At 34.1% G+C, this 20,096-nt stretch overlaps 2 protein-coding genes across 3 annotated transcripts; both read right to left on the bottom strand.

Annotated features, from left to right (window-relative positions):
- Nucleotides 1–630: 630 nt before the first annotated feature.
- On the bottom strand, nucleotides 631–4,347 carry LOC111698216 (fibroin heavy chain-like). The gene is given in 5 exon segments (XM_023468495.1): nucleotides 631–789; nucleotides 831–1,144; nucleotides 1,434–1,510; nucleotides 1,628–1,774; nucleotides 4,322–4,347. Coding segments are annotated over 5 exon segments (723 nt in total).
- Nucleotides 4,348–4,700: 353 nt separating this feature from the next.
- LOC111698219 (haloalkane dehalogenase 1) lies at nucleotides 4,701–17,918 on the bottom strand. Of its 2 annotated transcripts, none has more exons than XM_023468501.1 (9): nucleotides 17,834–17,918; nucleotides 16,953–17,074; nucleotides 16,289–16,464; nucleotides 14,289–14,386; nucleotides 12,708–12,759; nucleotides 12,457–12,560; nucleotides 12,112–12,229; nucleotides 11,379–11,541; nucleotides 4,701–4,764 (listed from the first exon to the last, which is right to left on the bottom strand). In XM_023468501.1, the coding sequence occupies exons 1-9, from the start codon at nucleotides 17,915–17,917 to the stop codon at nucleotides 4,716–4,718; spliced, it is 966 nt and encodes a 321-aa protein (XP_023324269.1). In that variant the 5' UTR covers nucleotide 17,918; the 3' UTR covers nucleotides 4,701–4,715. The 2 variants fall into 2 exon arrangements, with proteins under 2 accessions (XP_023324269.1, XP_023324268.1); XM_023468500.1 differs by lacking the exon at nucleotides 4,701–4,764 and adding an exon at nucleotides 9,965–10,103.
- Between the last annotated feature and the right edge of the window lie 2,178 nt (nucleotides 17,919–20,096).

Raw genomic sequence — 20,096 nt, 5'->3', positions numbered from 1 at the left:
TTTTTGGACCTCCCCCCCCCCCCCACCTCCCTTCCCTTTTCTATCATTATACACGAAATGTAGCATTGTATGGGCATGTTAGAATAAAAAACTTCTTAATTTTTAAACTTATTTAAATCTGTTTCTATCCTCTATTAAATTCAATTTTCAAAAATATATTCCTTTATTTCACTTTATTCAGTTGGCACTTCTGCCTTCGTTTATCAATTACATTTACTCTTTTAAATCCATTTTATTCTTACTTAGATATACGGACTTTTATTGCCATGTCTCCCCTTTTCAACTCCTTAATTGGTTTCAACTGGCTTCTCCCAAATAGATTATCAAGTACAATAGGTGGCAACAGAGAAATAAACCAATTTTACACAACGTCACAAGTGTCAAATATAACAAGGAAAACGAAATTTTCTCAGATAAGTTGACATGTTTACCAAGATTAAATAATAAAGTGTAAAAACAGAAACTTAAGAACACATAAAATTGCACTTATTTTACTGTAAAAAAGCACTTGATTCTAAAATTATCACTATTATTGATAATTTTGTCGGACACAAAAACTGAATTGACACTTGTGACGACAGAATACAGCTGCACTGAGAGTGTACAAATTCTACGTTGCCATTTATTGTACTATACTATATTTGGTTTCTCCTCTTTTAACTTTTTTCTTCCTTTTCCACTCTTTTTTCTCTTTATCCTCTTTTAAATCCTTTCTCCGCTTTCCACTCTCTTCTTTTTTTCTTTTAATTTGTGACCTTTAGATCTTCTAGTTTTGCTCCTAGTCCTTTTCTTAGTCCTGCTCCTAGTCCTGCTCCTAGTCCTGCTCCTACTCCTGCTCCTAGTCCTGCTCCTAGTCCTGCTCCTGGTCCTGCTCCTAGTCCTGCTCTTAGTCCTGCTCCTAGTCCTGCTCCTAGTCCTGCTCCTACTCCTGCTCCTAGTCCTGCTCCTAGTCCTTTTCTCAGTCCTGCTCCTAGTTCTGCTCCTGGTCCTGCTCCTAGTCCTGCTCCTAGTCCTGCTCCTAGTCCTCCTCCTAGTCCTGCTCCTAGTCCTGCTCCTAGTCCTGCTCCTACTCCTGCTCTTAGTCCTGCTCCTGGTCCTGCTCCTAGTCCTTCTCCTAGTCCTGCTCTTAGTCCTGCTCCTAGTCCTGCTCATACTCCTGCTCCTAGTCCTGCTCCTAGTCCTGCTCCTAGTACTTTTCTTAGTCCTACTTCTAGTCCTGCTCCTAGTCCTGCTACTAGTCCTACGCCTAGTACTTTTCTTAGTCCTGCTTCTAGTCCTGCTCATAGTCCTTTTCTTAGTCCTGCTCCTAGTCCTGCTCCTAGTCCTACTCCTAGTCCTGCTCCTAGTCCTTTTCTTAGTCCTGCTCCTAGTCCTGCTCCTAGTACTTTTCTTAGTCCTGCTTCTAGTCCTGCTCCTAGTCCTGCTCCTAGTACTTTTCTTAGTCCTGCTCCTAGTCCTGCTCCTAGTACTTTTCTTAGTCCTGCTTCTAGTCCTGCTCCTAGTCCTGCTCCTAGTCCTGTTAATAGTCCTGCTACTAGTCCTGCTCTAGTCCTGCTCCTAGTCCTGCTCTTAGTCCTGTTCCTAGTCCTGCTCCTAGTCCTGTTAATAGTCCTGCTACTAGTCCTGCTCTAGTCCTGCTCCTAGTCCTGCTCTTAGTCCTACTCCTAGTCCTGCTCCTAGTCCTTTTCTTAGTCCTGATCCTAGTCCTGCTCCTAGTCCTGCTCCTAGTCCTGCTCCTAGTCCTGCACCTAGTCCTGCTCCTAGTCCTGTATATCTATAGATCTAAGAAGAATTAATGATACATGCTTACTAGAGATTTTATCAAGCCACGATACAGTTAATAATATCTTATCTTAAACCTATATATCCATTTATCTATATCTATCCATCTATCCTTCTCCTCTTTACTGATTAATTTTAGATAGTAGGGACAATGCTATAACTTTAAAGGGGGGTCGGGCCATATATTTTCATGGGTTATTGTTTTTTTTTCATCCCTCACCTTTAATGTTTTTATCTTTTCACCATGTATTAGACTCCTCACCATACATTGATAGATAATTAGTCATATACAGGGTGTCCCACTACTAATGATAATTAGACTCCTCACCATACATTGATAGATAATTAGTCATATACAGGGTGTCCCACCACTAATGATAATTAGACTCTTCACCACACATTGATAGATAATTAGTCATATACAGGGTGTCCCACCACTAATGATAATTTCTTGATAATAATAGAGAATAAAGACAAATCATCTTCTCTGATGTTTAGAAATACATGTATATCTGTTACATATAAATGTAATATATGTTTATACGTTTTAAAAATATTGTGATTTTTGGCATTCCATGGGGAATGTAATTTTATAAGTACTAGGCTTTAAGGGCGCTTCGCACCCATCTTCTATTTCAATTATGAACATGTTCTCTTTATGAACATTGTAAAACAAAACAAATAAAGTTTGCAGATTTCATAAAAAAAATTTCGTGGATTTTCAAAACTTTCAAAAATTTAATGAAAATCGAATTTGTTGGAAGCATAAACCTTCCCTGGGGCCACGTGAGGTCCCACACAAAATTTGGGTTCAGCCGTTTTGATGCTTATTGGATACAAACAAACAGGCAGACAAGCAAAGTTTATATATAAATGAACTTAGAACAGTTTTCTAAATGTGATCTGTCTTTCATTCGATTTGGCGTAATCAATTTAATAATGTTCAAAATAAATTAATATTTTTTAAAATTTTTATTTTAACAATTTTATCAAATAAAATAGACGATATGATATTGATATCAGACACAATTTTGCAAGGTTGCCTTCTCTCCGCTCACACACGTCTGCGAGCAGTTCTTCAAAAATGGTCTAAACGTCCAATAAATCTTATTTTAATCACATTATATGGAAAGCTTTCAAGCCCGTCAACCATTTTGTATACACCCGGTGTCGTTTAATTTTTTAGATTAAAGTCTTTGATTACTATTAAATTAAAAATCAAAGACGATCTCTATTTAGACCTTCAAGTGTATGTTTTTCGAGAGTCACCGGCCTGTAACTCACAGATTATAAAGTCATTGATTTCTTATAATTGTTGGCATACTGATATTCAAAAAACATGGACATCTTACTNATCCTCCCCCTTCCAGCTCCCTTTTCTTCTCCCCAACCTAGAAAATAAAGAAGAAAAAAATTCTTTTCCATATTACATTTTATATGTAATAATTCAACATTAACCAATCCTATCCTATACATTCAGCGTTCATAAATATTTCCTTAAAGGGACTGTAAGCGTAATTTCAATTGAACCTTTCTGAAAAGAGATAAACACTTTACGAACGACCGGTATCCTTCACATTTTTAATCAGGCTAAGATTTCAAGGCTACCGTTGCAAATCAGGCATTGCCATTTTTCATGGTGGGCCACTTGATAATACGCTTACAGTCCCTTTAAAACTTCAAATCTAGCATTTTAACAGATTTTATCTAATATCTGTATCCATACATTTGTATAGGTTCGGTTAAAGGTTTATACGCCAATATATCCTGTATATTGGCTGCCCAGTGCCCAGCAGTAATTCTACAGGGTGTTTTTAGAGATTGATCAAACCAAAATTTTATAAGTTTCTATCAAAGTTTTGTCAAGTCCTAAAAAATAATCAAACCAATAATAAAGACCGTGTTAAAACTGACAAGCGTTAACGTTAAATTCGGTCAGAGTTTTTGATAAGTCAAACGGTTTTCTATTATTCGAAAACAACGATAGTATTTCTTATAACCTGAGAAATGATTTTTTAAATGAATACGATAAGCCACATGACTGAACACACCACTTTATAAATGATTTTAGAAGGGAATAAGAAAACCCACAGATAACCATAATTATGACAAATAAGACTTTCCAAAGTCTTGTAAGTTAAATAAGACTTAAAGTAAAATAAGACTTTTTCAAAGTCTTACTTAACCAAAATACGTCATAAATAAATTCTCTTGCCTTGCTAAGGAATACAGAGTTTTGTTAACAATCTTTATTAATGTTTTAAAAAACCTATCCTCCTCTCCTTAGATCTACTCTAGTTGATCTTAGATCTACTCTAGTTGAGCTTAGATCTACTTTAGTTGATCTTAGATCTACTTTAGTTGAACTTAGATCTACTCTAGTTGATCTTAGATCTACTGTAGTTGATCTTAGATCTACTGTAGTTGATCTTAGATCTACTCTAGTTGATCTTAGATCTACTCTAGTTGATCTTAGATCTACTTTAGTATGCAAGGGGCGTATACAAGAATATGTCCAGGGGAGGAGCTTTAAAATTACCTTTTGAACGAGGAAAGAAGGCTCATACGCCCGTGCTTAGTTTCCTGTAAATTTGACCCTTATCTATCTTATATTGGGTTCTCTATATGTACATTGTAATAGTATCTCGAGGCGTTAAAGTGATAAATATCAAATATAATATGTTCCAATAAATCTTCCTCCAGCTGAGATTACTAACTATCTGAAAGTGAATTAATCTATGGCAAAACTATGTAGATATATTTTGAAGCTTGTTTCGCGAGGCTCGGATGCGGAGATCAATTTACAATGCTCATGGTGAAGCACCCCCCTCTTGGAGCGATAAATATGTCTGTAGGAATCACATTATTAAAATTAAATAAAAAAGTTAATTAGCTATTTAAAAAACGAAGAAGATATTCATGTGGCTCGGAGGTCATCTTGTGTGGCTCATGGCGTAGGACTCTACATCTCTCGTACAGTATCTTCAGACATGACAGCAATAAATATCAAATAAAAATATTTTCAAATATATCTTCCCCCAACTGAGATTACTAATTAGTAGAAAGCGTAAGTAACTTCATATAATATAACAAGGAAAAAAGTCGGATATCTTTTTATTCAGAAATATTCTGGTTTCAAATGTTAATTTTAAAGGGAGTGACCGGCTATGTAAGGTAGTTAAACTGAGTATGCAGTGTTGTGGGCAAATTCTGTAGGATTCATTTGAGACATAAAACTTTTCCACGATGTATAATTACTGAGTTTGCGTTCATGGTTGACGTTCAAAGTCATGAATTTGGGTTTTTAGGATGGGTTTTTAAAAATTATTAAATAACGACGACGAAAAATAAAGCAAAAATTATACAGTAAACTAATCAGTTGGTTAGGAACATATTTCTCAAAAAGAAAGAAACTTGAATAATGAGAAAATAGAAACTAATGATTGCTCAAGATTTCTTATTTTCGATTATAAGATTAATTTTAATTTTCTCAACCTGTTCCTAAACAAATAATTAGTTTACTGTATTATCTTTTTATATATCTATCTATCTATCTTTCTATCTATCCATCTATCTATACATCTATCTATCTATCTATCTATCTATCTATCTATCTATCTATCTATCTATCTATCTATCTATCTATCTATCTATCTATCTATCTATCTATCTATCTATCTATCTATCTATCTATCTATCTATCTGTCTGTCTGTCTGTCTATCTATCTATCTATCTAATTATATATCTATCTATTCTGTATTTTAATCATGATTCTAATATCAATAATTTATAATATGTGAGAGTGAGGCCTACTAGTGTGCCCAAACTCTTTAGTATAAAGCCGATATGCAGTAAATCAGAGCTGGGAAATTCTCTGTTGGATATCCGGCTAAGCCTTGAAGTTTAGCGGCTAAACTAGATATCCAGAGTAAACACGTTAAAAATAACGGGCTTTAAGTCTTTTTAAGTCTTAAATCGGAGAATCCTTAAGCCTTAATTCCGCCAATTACAGCATTTAACCCCTGAAATTAATTCTGCGATTAAGGTTCTAGTAATCAACATGAAGATTAACGGCTAAGCCTACAGGAATCCTAGAATGAGCCAGTTATCCAAATAAAAAATAATGCCCTCAGATCTGTAAACAACAAAACTTCGAAATTTCTTGGATCCAGATCTAGACATTATGATTTTCAACGATTCATTCTCTCATTCATCCTTGCACCCTTGCTGTCATCCCTCATTTCATTCTCCAACATCCTTTTGCATGCACCCTAGCTGTCATCCCTCATTTCATTCTTCCTTTCATTTTCCATCTCATTCATCCTTGCACCCTAGCTGTCATCCTTCATTTCATCCTACCTTACATTTACCATCTCATTCATCCTTGCACCCCAGCTGTCATCCCTCATTTCATCCTACCTTTCATTTCATTTCAATCATCCTTCAATTATATTTTGACAGACAATGTTGAGTATATAATTACAGATCAGAATTCAACACTTGTTATGTTGGATTTCAAGGCTAGCCGATGTCGCATGCATTAAATCTGAATTTAATTGGATTTTGGTCTAAAATCAAAAATCCTTGAATTCATAGAATCGTCTTTTCATAATACCCTTCAGAAGATATAAAAGATAAAAAATGTTTGAAGGGACTGTAATCGTAATTCAAGTCTGCGGTACCCTTGAAAGCTTTGTCTGAGCCGGCGATTTAAAAAATTCAAGAAAATACGACTCGGGTCTAAGCCGTTGTTGAGCCTTATATACGGCTCGGGCTTTCGGATTTAAGTTGCATCTATTTTTCAACAGAATTTAGTTCGTAAAACCGGTTTAATGTTGTATTTGGCGGATTTTTATAGTTGGAATTGGCGCATTCCGGGTTTTGATGAGAACAAGACCCAACATTGAGCCTTATTCTCCACTAAAACCAACCAAGGTCGGTTTTATTTTCATTGGGCTTAACTCCTTAAGTCGAGCCTAAGATCTCGCAGCTGTCAATCACGTGACACAAGCTGTCATCAGAGTTGGGTCTAAGATTGGGTCTTAAAGCTGCGTTTAAGGAATTAAGACTCGAGCCGAAGCTTTTAAATCGCGGGCTCAAGTAAAAATTAGTTGCCAATGTTTTTGTTTCTTTAAAATGTTTTTTTTTTTCATTTGCGGTTTATCTGCGAAAGTGACCTGCGCATTTCTTGTTTATGCGTATAGCAATAGAGAAACTCACAGAAATAAACGCTTTTAGAGTCAGAAATACGACCGTATCTGCCACATTTTTGATCAGATTAAGGTTCCAAAGGTACCGTTGTAAATCGGACATGAAGGGTCACTTGAAATTACGCTTACGGTCCTTTTAAAAGGTAAGAGTCTGATAGAAAGTCACAGTTTGCTGTAAAATCTGCCCTCGATATATTTGCAGAGCCCTGTATATTGTATACTGTAAACATAATTCTGATTATATTTTGATTACAGATATCTGTCTGATTTGATTTCCATCTTGACTACTTCATTCAGAGTAAGACAGGGAAGGTTTCGGGGGAGGGGGAGGTCATCGGGGCAGAGAGGAAGGTTAGGATGGGAGAAGTGGGGGGGGGGGGTTGTGAATGGTGGAATGGCATTGACATGTATTTATTATGAAATTGATGATATTTATTAAGTAACATTGCATTATGTTAATTCAGTTTTAAACTCTGTCTCTCTGTTATCTTTTCAATTGATCGAACCTTCAACACTTTTAACCAATGACTGTAGAGATTTTCTTCTGCTCTTAATTAATTTTTGTTTCTTCTGAATCATTTAAAAAAAAAGAAAATTCCTGTGAATCAGTGAAGTGATGAAAATCTTTTTCATCGTTAAAACCTACTAAAATTCTTATTAATTCATAATAATAAGAATATTTAAGCAATAGACAAATTTCATAGTTCTTCAAACACAATGATATTATTTTTTTTTATATTATAGTTCTTTAAATTTCAGACTAATTCTATTTTCTCACTCGCTCAATGTTAAATACCGAAAAGATTCAGCTCTGTTCTGTGTATCTTCTCGGGGTTTCAATACTATGTGTGTCAGTTTTAACTTTTATTTCTGTGAACTCCTAAACTCGATACAGTTAAAAGAAGACCTATTTTCTTGATGACTTTACCATTGAGAGTGAAGAAAATGCAATAATTAGAAAAATTCTATAAAACCCAATAAAACCCAAAAAATCCCACTTACTGGTGGGGGTTTTAAATGGGTTGTATTGGGTGTTTTATTTGGGCTGGGATTTTCAACGATCCTTTTCAAACCTTTGTCTCAGCAGAAATGATCTATCAAGCTGAAAAATACAACTTAAAACAGGAATATCCGCGACATTTATTATAGTGCATTTGTTTACATATTTATAACGAAAAGGGAGCCCAATTAGGATAAATTGATACAATCAAATTTGATTTGTTTTTTGATTGATTGATTGACTGGCATTTTAATAATAATTAATTATATACATGAGGGTTGCGGGGGTGCAGAGCCCCCCCCCCCCTGCATAGAAAAGTTTCATAATTTTGGCATAAAAGTTTAGCTTGTTATTAGGTCATTTTCTAATTTGTCAACAACGCTAGTAATTTAAGCTTGAACTTAAAAGATAACAATGAAAATTGGATTTTCTCTGAATTTGATGTTTTGTATGGTACAGGGAAAATTTTCATAATTTTGTTTTCAGCTCAAATTATTCAATATTGGAAGACAGAAAATGTTGATAATTTTGATATTACTACTCACGTACATTGATTTTGAATTTTTTGGACAAAATATTGAAATTGAGGCAATTTCTGCAAAATTAAAGAGTTAAATTTTTGATATATACTGGAACATATTTGTTACATTGCATGTAAGACTTATGTATATCGACATATGCGAAACAAACCAGTTCACTCTGAAAATCTTACCTCAGGACAAATATTTTTCAAAAGGTTTAATTTGGTTGGTCTGATGGAACAGCTTTAGTAAAGAATTGTGCAGAGATAGCATATACTATAGTATAGTATAGTATAGTATACAGAATGATAACAAATTTTGAAAACTTTGAATGATAATATCTCAATTTTTCCAGAGAGTGTAATACCAAGGAACTTATTTAAAAAGGGGGGTGTAAATTCGTTATTGCCCCCCCCCCCCCTGGGTACGGTCCTGCTATTGCACCCCCCCCCCTTGGGTACGGTCCTGCTATTGCACCCCCCCCCCTGGGGTACGGTCCTGCTATTGCACCCCCGCCCCCCCTGGGGTACGGTCCTGCTATTGCACCCCCCCCTGGGGTACGGTCCTGCTATTGCACCCCCGCCCCCCCTGGGGTACGGTCCTGCTATTGCACCCCCCCCTGGGGTACGGTCCTGCTATTGCACCCCCCCCCCCGGGGTACGGTCTTGCTATGCATAATATATAAAAATTACATAATTTATATAATGTAAGTGTGGAACAAGTTCATTATAACTTGTCATCCAAACAAATTGCCAATTACAGAATATTTTTCAAAATATATCTTTTTCTAGTTATTTGTAATATAGGTTGATTTTGGCTCCAACAAGAAATTAACTGGAATGATAAATATATCTTACTACTACGCTTTTAGGGCGCTTCGCGCCCATCTTCTTTTTCAATTGTGAACATGTTCTCTTTGTCTACATTGTAAAACAAACAAAAAATTTGTGGATAAAAGAAAATTACGTTGATTTAAATCTAAAAAAAAAATATATTGATGGAAGCAAATTTTTGAAAATTCGATCATCCATAAACCTTCCTTGGGGTCACGCAAGGTCCTACAAAAAATTTGGGCCCGATCGGTTCAACCTTTTTGACTTTTAATATATACAAACGGACAAACAAACAAACACCCACCCAAGCAAAGTATATAGTTAGTAAAATATTCTAGTTGTATCTGAAAAAACTAATTTTAACCAATTTAATCAATTGTGTTGCTTGATAAGTTACAATACCCTTCTAATCAATTGGACACAAAGCAAGGTCTGTTTGCTATCCTATTCGGATAACGAGAAAGTGGTTGCCATCTTTCCCTCCTTATTGGCTAGACAGAAAGTGGTTGCTTACCCTCCCTCCTTATCAGATAGACAGAGAGTGGAAGTAACCCCTCCCTTCTAATCAAATCAATAGGAAGTGGTTGCCATCCCTCTTTCCTAATCGGATAGACAGAAAGTGTTTGCCATCCCTACCTGCTTATCGGATAGAAAGTAAGTGGTTGCCATCCCTCCCTACTAATCGTATAGACAGAACGTGGTTGCCATTCCTCCCTCCAAATCGGATAAATAGAAAGTGGTTGCCATCCCTCCCTACTAATCGCATAGACAAATTATGTGGTTGCCATCCCTTCCTCCTAATCAGATAGATATACAGTGGTTGCCGTCCCTTATTCCTAATCGGATAGATAGAAAGTGGTTGCCATCCCTCCCTCCTAATCGGATAGAAAGTAAGGACGGTAATTAACCTTGAATGGGGGCCAATTATTCAGAAGAATTGATACTCTCTCTAGTTCCTCTAGTTCTCAAGTACAGATACGTAAACATCTTAACCCTATATTCAAACTAGAAATAAAATTATAAAATCGCATAGATAAAGACTCCTATGAGAAGTTGCAATAACAACTTGCAAGTCAATTTACATTAGTTTGGCGTGTACTTTATGCTTTTTGCAATTTAAAATTTACAAAATATTTTTGACATCATTAAAAACAATCATTGGTAATACTCTTAATTTTAAAATTTTGTTTGTCAATATATATATATATATATATATATACACATATATATACCTACAACTCTTAAAATATTTCAATCCAGGGTTAAACTAAATCTTCTACTTTGAATTTTTTTTATTGGCATAATTACTTGTGGAATTCTCTGCTCTGATAGCTCAATATTTTAAGTTTTATTATGTCATAAAAATAATTTCTCTTCCTTCACTTTAATAAATGTTTAATGAAGAGAATTTGATTTCACTAGCTAGCTTTTTAGGTTTCCGAATTATTTTGGTTCTTTTCGTAATAGATTTTATTTTGTGTTTTCAGAAGAAAGATCTTAACGCCCGAGAAAGTATTTTCAAGCAAATCTATGAATTGTCTGGATGTCTCCTAGTCGTTCTTAAATCTATATTTATATTTTGTGTTAATCCATCAATTGGGCTCGCGGATAAATACCTCTTTAAATGAGTCTTGTATTCTCAAATTTTAGTCTTTTTTGATGAATTTTCGCAACTTTTTCGCCAAAATTTTGCATTTGTTTTAAAAATTCTGTAATTCTCGCGAAATTTCGTTGTTTTGCATAATTTCCATTTTTTTCACGAAATTTTCGCACATTCTGTCAAGGTCAAAATAAAAGCATGATGCCTCTAAAAAGTACTGAAAAATTCGCCAACTTTTTTCATTTAAGTTAATAAACTGGCCTGATTTATCATCAAAACATTGTCAAACCTTTTTTTCATCCCTAGGTTCAATACTGCACAAAAAAGCCATTAAAAAGATTTTAGCATGAAAGCTTTGTGGCCGTTTTTTCCGAGTTTTCAGCCACTGTGCGTCTTCTGTCATTTTCTAAAACAGTTTTCTTTGAACTTACATGTCTCCAAACAGAAGAAGAACTGGTTTCTTCCAGGTTTTCAAACAGTTCTTGGCTTCCCACATGTGAGGTGTGACAGGATCGTCTTTAAAGAGAGGAACAAGGAGGGGCCAGGAGGCCACGCCTCCACAGTACAGGGGGGAGGGGTGAGGAGCAGAATATCCTAAATCAAAACGGCGGAATCAGTCAGACCCAATTTTTGTGTAAACTCGCATGAAGAGTTATGGCTGGTGCCGTGGATGGCGAGCCTATACCCTGCATGAAGAGCGTTTTAATCATTTAAACACAATTTCAGACATTAAAACTAGTTTTAAAACATTTAAAATTATCAGTTTACCTTTACATATAGAAATCTTTGAAAATGTTTATTTAAGGGGGAAAACGTAAAAAATATTTTTTTCGTTTAAATGTCGTTTTCCTCTCAAATTATCAATTAATCATAATTTCTTAGAGACATAAATAATTGTAAAGTGTTTGCCCAATAAAAATACTTTAATAGATATCTGCAAGTGTCATAACATTGGTTTGATGTCTAAAAATGTGTTGAAACGGTGTAAAAACTAGGCTCTCCGTCCAGGGTAGGCGGACACCAGTGTCGAGCAACAAATTTTTAAATAAGAAATATTTTTGATAATCCGTCATCACTCATCAATCACAACAAGACAATCTTGTTACTATTTCAAATTATACAGAAAACAAACAGTAATACCATTTTTTCATAAGGAAGTTTTACCTTCTAAACTGTTGGTTGGAAGATTATGTGCTTTAAATGCAAAATTAAAAACAGATTTAACTGGTAACCAGGTTCCTAGCAACAGCACAACAGATCTCCAGATCAAGAAGGGTAGGGCCTGATATCATTATCATTATACTATTATGAACAAGATCCGAGTTTAAAGAATTTGAGCTAAGTCGCTAAACCACCAACCACCGGTTCAAATTTAAATCACTGATTAAAAGTTAAAGATTCAGTAGGATTTTAATCCTTGATTCAAGATTTTAAATCATGGAAAATCTGAAAATTGACAAAAAAAATAGCAATCCCATTGAGTAAAACATTATTGCTATAATGCCTTACCTTAGAAAAAATTGACAGGCCTCCATTATCAAAGTTTAGGACTGGGTCAGGGAGGCCAGTATTCATTATTACGAGGTTAGCGAACAGCCGAGGACAGTCTTTTACTAGAATAGAAAATTAATTTTATACATAAAAAAGAATTTTGAAGAAAAAAATCGATTTTTAAAAAAAATTTGCATTTTTGTAGTCAAATTAAAAATTTTCTAAATTGTTTTTTTGGGGAGAAAACAAAGTGTTCTAGACTGAAATACCTACTGAAAGACCAGTTAGACCGCCCCAATCCTGACATACTAAGCTAATTTCCTAAAAAATTATTTTAAAATTATAATTTACTAGCTGTTGCCCGTTGCCCGTTGAAAAAAATTTTAACATTATTTAGATATATTTAGCAATAAAAAAATCGACATTTGTTTAGCTTAAAACACCTCCTGGCCACCCATGAGTGTCCACAAAAAATGTGAGCCCAGTGGCAACATATATATGAATGCTTTATTATATAGATTTGGTTTGGTGCAGTTAAAGATGGACTACGACACTAACTCGTGTCTGTAAATTATCATTTTGTCGACGGTCATTAGAACATAAAATTTCATTCGCTGTGTAAAAAAATGGGTGTTCGGACATTTAGATAAAACATTTCATAGACCGGACATTTCATAGATAGCATATTTCATGGATATTACATTTCATAGATAGCACATTTCATAGACGGGACATTTCATAGATAGTACATTTCATAGATAGAACATTTCATAGATAGCAAATATCATAGACTGGACATATCATAGACGGGACATTTCATATATAGGACATTTCATAGACGGGACATTTCATAGAAAGTACATTTCATGGATAGTACATTTCATAGATAGGACATTTCATAGATAGCATATTTCATGGATAGTACATTTCATAGATAGGACATTTCATAGATAGGACAATCATAGACGGGACATTTCATAGAAAGCAAATTGCATGGATAGTACATTTCATAGATGGGAGATTTCATAGACGGTACATTTCATAGATAGTACATTTCATAGATAGAACATTTCATAGATAGCACATTTCATAGATAGCACATTTCATAGAAAGGACATTTCATAGATAGTACATTTCATAGATAGAACATTTCATAGACGGGACAGTACATTTCATAGATAGGACATTTCATAGATAGAACATTTCATTGATGGGACCTTTCATGGATAGTACATTTCATAGATAAAACATTTCATAGATAGCACATTTCATAGATAGTACATTTCATAGATACCACATTTCGTAGATAGCACATTTCGTAGACGGGACATTTTATACATAGGACATTTCAATGATAGGAAATTTCAAAGATATATAACATTTCTCGTACGTGATATTTTTCCAATTGTAATCTTATCTAATAAATGAAATCCTGTTCTTTCTAAAGTCTTTTTGATTTTTACTTCACAATTATTCATAGTTTTGCTTTAAACTGACTACATATTTATTGCTGATATTTTTAAGTCAACTGATTTCATTTTCTAAAATTGTGAAACATTTTTGAATAGCCTCTGAAAAAAACAATGTTTTTCTGTCTATGAAATTACCAACCTATGAAAATTCTTTTCTGTCTATAAAATGTCCTGTTTATTATTTTGTTATATCTATGAAATGTCACAACACCAAAAAATGGAATTACAAAACAAAAAATTTCGTAAAATTCGAACAAAATTCGCGATAGTTCACTAAAAAATTCGAGAGAAAAAAATTAATTTTTTGTTGAAAACTTGACTCGAAAACATTAAGATTATTTCATTCGACATCATGAACTCAATCGATTGATTACAAACCTGGAGTTCAAGATGATCAATGAGGAATCTAAGAACCATTGTATGCATCTCATGGGTATAGTTTCTAGGAGAACTGTACTTGTCGGATTTTCCGAATCCTGGAAATTTTCAAATTTAAGAAAGCCAATAAACAAACATAAACATACACCCTATCCCATGAAACATGACAACTGAGAGACGACTTTCAGATTTATACAACATTTTAGAATTTAATAAACTAGGGAAATTTGAATTTCAATTAAGTATTAATTCAAGAATTCTACTTCTAAAATTGGTTAACGATTGAATGTCGCAAGATGCTTTATCTAAAGTCCGAAATTGGACTAAACGTAAGGATTCATAAGGAAGTGAAATCTGTAATTGCACTAAAGTCAGCTGTTCACAAACCGGTATGTAGTCCATTTGAACATTATTCCATGTGAACAAAATAATAAGCATTCAACACTTTCAATTGAACTTATATCTTTTTCTCGACAATTTTTATTCTATGCAATTTCACATCCGTGCAATTGATCTTTGTGCTATTTTTTGGCATTTGAACATTATTTAAATTGAAAATTTTCCACAGAAAAATTGTTCAAATGGACTTGATATTTTCATGGACATTTTAGTGCTATTGAATGAACGAATTAGTCCTTTTGAACATTTTCCACAGAAAAATTGTTCAATGGACTAAATATTTTCTCGGAAATTTTAGTACTATTGAAAGTTCAACATTATAGCCCAGGTGAACATTTTCCACAGAAAAACTGTTTAAATGGGCTTAATAGTTTCTTGATAATTTTAGTGCTTTTGCACGTTAGTCCTAATAAACATTTTCGAAAGAAAAAAATTGTTCGTTTGAACTAATTTGGAACATGTGGCAAAGTGATGAAATTTTTTTACTCATGACATTTTTTTGTTTATTTGTTCTAAAATGTGTTTGTTTGAACTGATTTGGAAATTGTGGCAAAATGATGAAAATTTTAACTTTAGTTCAAATTAATATCTTTTTGTTCATTTGTTCTATATTTTGTTTATTTGAACTATTAAGGATTTCCCCACTTTTTATGGTTTCAGTCTAAATTAACTTTTTTTGTTCATTTGTTCTAAAATTTGCTCAGTGGAGCTAAACATGATGACCCAAGTCTAGACAGGATTCTCCAGGTGGTTGGAATGGAATGTCTCCTCGTGTGTTAAGTTCAATTGAACGAATATTTGTTCACTAGGACTATAGTCCTTTTGAACGTTAGTCCAACTGAACGTTAGTTCAATCAATCATTAGTCTTAAAGATATGTCACCTATCGCAAATTATTTTAGATCAATTGAAGACCAATTCATGTCTTTTTTATTGTCATGCTTTGTGGGACACCTTGTACTATATATATAATATATATAAATCACATTAATCCTCTCATACAGGGGATGATTCATTTAGTGTACTTTCCCGTTTTACCGTGTATAAAACCAGGGGCGGATACAGAATTTAAGTGAGGGGGGGGGGGCAAGATTTTTTAGGAACAAAAAAATTCATAATTAGAAACAAAAAATCGCGCTGCAGGCGAAAATTTTTTTTGACTTAAAAGACTCAAAAAGAGTCAAAATTAGATTTTTAACTTTTCCCACATTATAGTTTATTAAGACAGATACTTTTCCCTTAAGCATGCTATTGAGAAGCTATTCTGAAAATAGGAACAAAAAATTCCAAATTAAGGGGCGGGGCTACGCCCCTCCCTGAATCAGTCAGGGGGTGGCGAATGTCCCCCCGCACCCCCCCCTGTATCCGCCCCTGTATACAACTTACTCTAGCTGCTTAAATGTCAGGCCGGTACTCCAAATGAACCGAAGTTTTCAGTAGCATATTTAATTGTTAATGTTTGTTTTTTCTTGAAAGAGAGTTGTTAAAAGTCGGACATTTCACATTTTGAATTTTACCCCCGAAACTAGCATAAAGTTCATTCTTAAAAATTATTAATTATCTCAAAAGACCAAGAAAGCACGATCTCTGTTCATAATTTACCAATAAAATCTGGCACTACCACCCTGTATCCGTTCTCCACAAAAGTAGGAATCATATTCCTGTATAGATAGGACCAGGAAGGTTCTCCATGTAGGCAGAGTACTACAGGTCCAGCCCTGGGTCCCTCGTCTATATAGTGGACCCGGGGCAGCTTTACTCCACAACCTCCGTTCAATCTGAGTATATGGATTGTAATTTATTTAATAAATTAAAAATGTGACAAATTCCTCTTGAAAGGGACAGACCAACTTTGTGCTCAAACTCAGGATTTACAGATCTTTAAAAAGTTGTATATGTCTCAAATAAATCCTTAAGAGTTTGTCCACAACACTGCATACTCAGTTCAACTACCTTACATTGCCGGTCTGTCCCTTTAATGAAAAAGCTCTGCTTGAGACGTAACCGGGTATTGCTACTTCCAAAGCCATCAGAGACTGTTTTTATGCTGTACGAGAAACTCTAATATTTTACGGGAATATCTGTCTTAAAAATTCCAACAAAAATTCGCGCCTACTCCAACATTAAAAAAAAAACTCTTTTGAGACAGGTTCTGGTCTGAGCGTCGTGGCTAGAACAGAGGGCTGTACATTTGTACATTTCTTAATATTGTGATTGGGGGAGGGGGGTCCAAAAAGTTAGGAACTAGGAAAATACCAATACTTACTCTACATAGTTTGGTGAGAAAGAGTATCCAGCCCTATCAAGGTTCTGAAATCTATCCTCTGGAGTCCGAACCACAACAGGAACACGCCCAGAAACCATTAAACGGTAGATGGGATTTAGTATCTATAACAGATTAAAGGTTCTCATTAAACGGTAGATGGGATTCAGTATCTATAACAGATTAAAGGTTCTCATTAAACGGTAGATGGGATTCAGTATCTATAACAGATTAAAGGTTCTCATTAAACGGTAGATGGGATTCAGTATCTATAACAGATGAAAGGTTCTGATCAAAAGTATTTTTTTCTTAGGTCAGAACTTTTGCTTGGTTAATCCATATGAAAAACTCTGATCCGTTTCTCTTGTGGTCCATAATGATTAATTAAATACATTCTGGAGATCTCTACACGTCGATCAGCTATCGCGAAAATATAAAACAGCTATTTTACACAAATAGGCATTAAATCGAATTAAATTAAAAGTTTCCACAATGGATGTAGAGTTCAAACAGGCCTTTGGATTAAAGCATTATGAAAAAAAAGTTCCAAACTCTAAGTCTAAAAAGCTAAATAAATTCAGGCTCTACTTGTCAATCATTATCATTTTTGAGAAGAATATTTTGACCAGAACCAGATTCAGAATTCTAGTTACTTTAGAAAATGACCGCCCCTGTTTTCTTCGTAAATTCAAGGCATAGCAATATAATGTTATAAATAAGTTCATAAAAAGAGTTAATGTTGTAAAAGTTGGCATGTTAAATGTTATGCGGTTCTATGCCAAATATGCAATTTGTATTGATTTGAAAAATGTCTCCGTTAAAATTATTTTTGATCATATCATCTATCTTTTTTTAAAGAAATATATTATTGATATTAATATCACCTGTTTTATCAAGTTTAAAATATTGATCAAAATAAATAGAAAAGATAAAAAGATTGTCATTCCAACACTTCTTGTTGCCGCCATTTTTCTAAAATAACATTTTTTGAAAGATGATATTTATATTTTTCTAAAACGATATTTTTTTTCTAAAGTGACATATTTTTGCTTTTCAAAATTATGTTAGTAATTTAAAATAAGACTTTAACAAAAAATTATATTTTTTGAATTTTAACTCTTTTTAGTGATAATTGATGCATTTATTAATAAAATATGTGACATCAAGCTGTCGTTGATATTTCTTGATAAGATTTTAATCATTTTAACCCTTTGATTATCTTCTTATATGATTAAAGATAAGACTCAATAATTATCCGTCCTACAAATCGAAAAATAATAATTGGGGGTAAATAACTTTCAAAAATTTAATAATCATAAAATTGTTGATTGGGAACAGGATTAGGAACAAGATTAGGAACAAGATTAGGAACAAGATTAGGAACAAGGTTAGGAACAAGATTAGGAACCAGATTAGGAACAAGATTAGGAACAAGATTAGGAACAAGATTAGGAACAAGATTATGAACAAGATTAGTAACAATATTAGTAACAAGATTAGGAACAGGATTAGGAACAAGATTAGGAAAAAGATTAGGAACAAGATTAGGAACAAGATTAGGAACAAGATCAGAAACATTTTATAATTTGAAACAACTTTGTTGTAAGGCCGGACTGACTTAGAAGCGTCACAACGCCTTTTTCTTCAGATTTCCCTTACTTACTCGATCCCGTACACTTACTCCCGTACACTTACTCCCGTACACTTACTCCCGTACACTTACTCCCGTACAGTTTTCCTTTTAGCCACGGACAAACAAAATTCATCCGCAACACGCTTTTTTTTCTAGCGTCTGCAGTTTAAAGGAATAATTGGCAAAGTTTTGTTTGATCTTTATGTTCAACGTGTTGAATAGATGCGTTGAACCCAAGTATAATGTAAATAAGAAAATCCTATCAATTAAAATATGATAGTAAAATTTAGCTTTGAAAAATAACATTCACTGAAATTTTAAAATAAGAAGTTTCCACGGCAAAATATGTTTGTCTTTGAATAAGGTTCTTGGTGCCGATGAATGATGTATCTTAATGAACTGAAGTGTACAACTGATAAATTTTTCTATTTGTATATTCGTGTACTATGACCTTTTCTTATCTATATGGCAGTGTATCCAAGGAGTATGAGGATTAATGTCCCCTGTATCATCATTATAATTATTATTATTATTATTATTAGTAGTAGTAGTAGTAGTAGTAGTAGTAGTAGTAGTAGTAGTATTCTATTCTGTTTAAACAAACGATGTTGAATCCTCATAGAAGTTATAGTATTTTTTACATAAATGTTGATTCCTTATTTGAGTTCTTGTATTATGTGTATCGAGCATTAAATTGATATTGGAATACTAGTCATCACTTTTCCAATATCTCTAGACCCATGCTAACACCTAACCATTCTCTTACCCTTTAACACGCTACAGAGGCCATTCCTTTCCAACATTTCAGCGGTCGACCATATGACGTCTCCTACTCACTCTTGTATGCCGAGTCCATTAGAGCCTGATCAAATCAGGGTTCAGCCATGTGTTTGTTTTCTATTCTGAACCATGAATAGAAATTTCATGGCGGTAACATCTATCTTTTTATCTAGCTCATTATCAAATTAGAGATAAATCCTTATATCGGCGCTATATCAGTAAATGGAAATATTTACTTTTACTGTAACTTTAGTGTACTGTATACGTACAAATTTTCCATCTATCAAAGACTTTGCCATCAACAGAAAAGAATTTAGCATGATACATGGTACTAGTATAAACGTCGGACCCACAAATGTCGGACAGTACAAACTTCAGACAGTTCAAACGTTGGGCAGTAAAAACGTCGGGCAATGCAAACGTCATGTCGTACAGTACAAACGTCGGACAGTAGCAACGTTGGACTGGGACAAACGTCGGACTAGTGCGAACACCGGACCAGTACAAACGTTGGACTTTTGTTGAGTTTGGAAAAAGACTATTGTTAAAAGAAAGAAGTTAAAAATCACTGACTTATTGTGATAAAAATCAAAGATAACTGATTACAGTTTCATCCTTGGAAGGTATACACTGTAAAATCAACAAACAAATAAGGAATTGAGTTCTTGTCACACACTCTGATGTTTTAATGCATATATTTTTTTAACCCGATGTCGTAGACCTTGGAAATTTCA

This window comes from Eurytemora carolleeae, unplaced genomic scaffold (genome assembly GCF_000591075.1).
Source record: "Eurytemora carolleeae unplaced genomic scaffold, Eaff_2.0 scaffold312, whole genome shotgun sequence".
Taxonomy (NCBI): domain Eukaryota; kingdom Metazoa; phylum Arthropoda; class Copepoda; order Calanoida; family Temoridae; genus Eurytemora; species Eurytemora carolleeae.
The sequence above is the reverse complement of the archived record's forward strand: the minus strand, read 5'-3'. Positions and strand labels throughout refer to the sequence as shown.

Bases quoted from the DNA above. Each gene is read 5' to 3' on its own strand.
- LOC111698219 (XM_023468500.1), bottom strand. From the start codon at position 17,917: ATGGCGGCAACAAGAAGTGTTGGAATGACAATCTTTTTATCTTTTCTA. The intron at 16,465-16,952 runs GTAAGTATTGGT...CCATATACTCAG, and splicing joins TTCTCACCAAACTATGTAGA to ATTGAACGGAGGTTGTGGAG. The intron at 10,104-11,378 runs GTAAGTTCAAAG...CTATGCGATTAG, and splicing joins CTTCTTCTGTTTGGAGACAT to TAGGGAGGGATGGCAACCAC.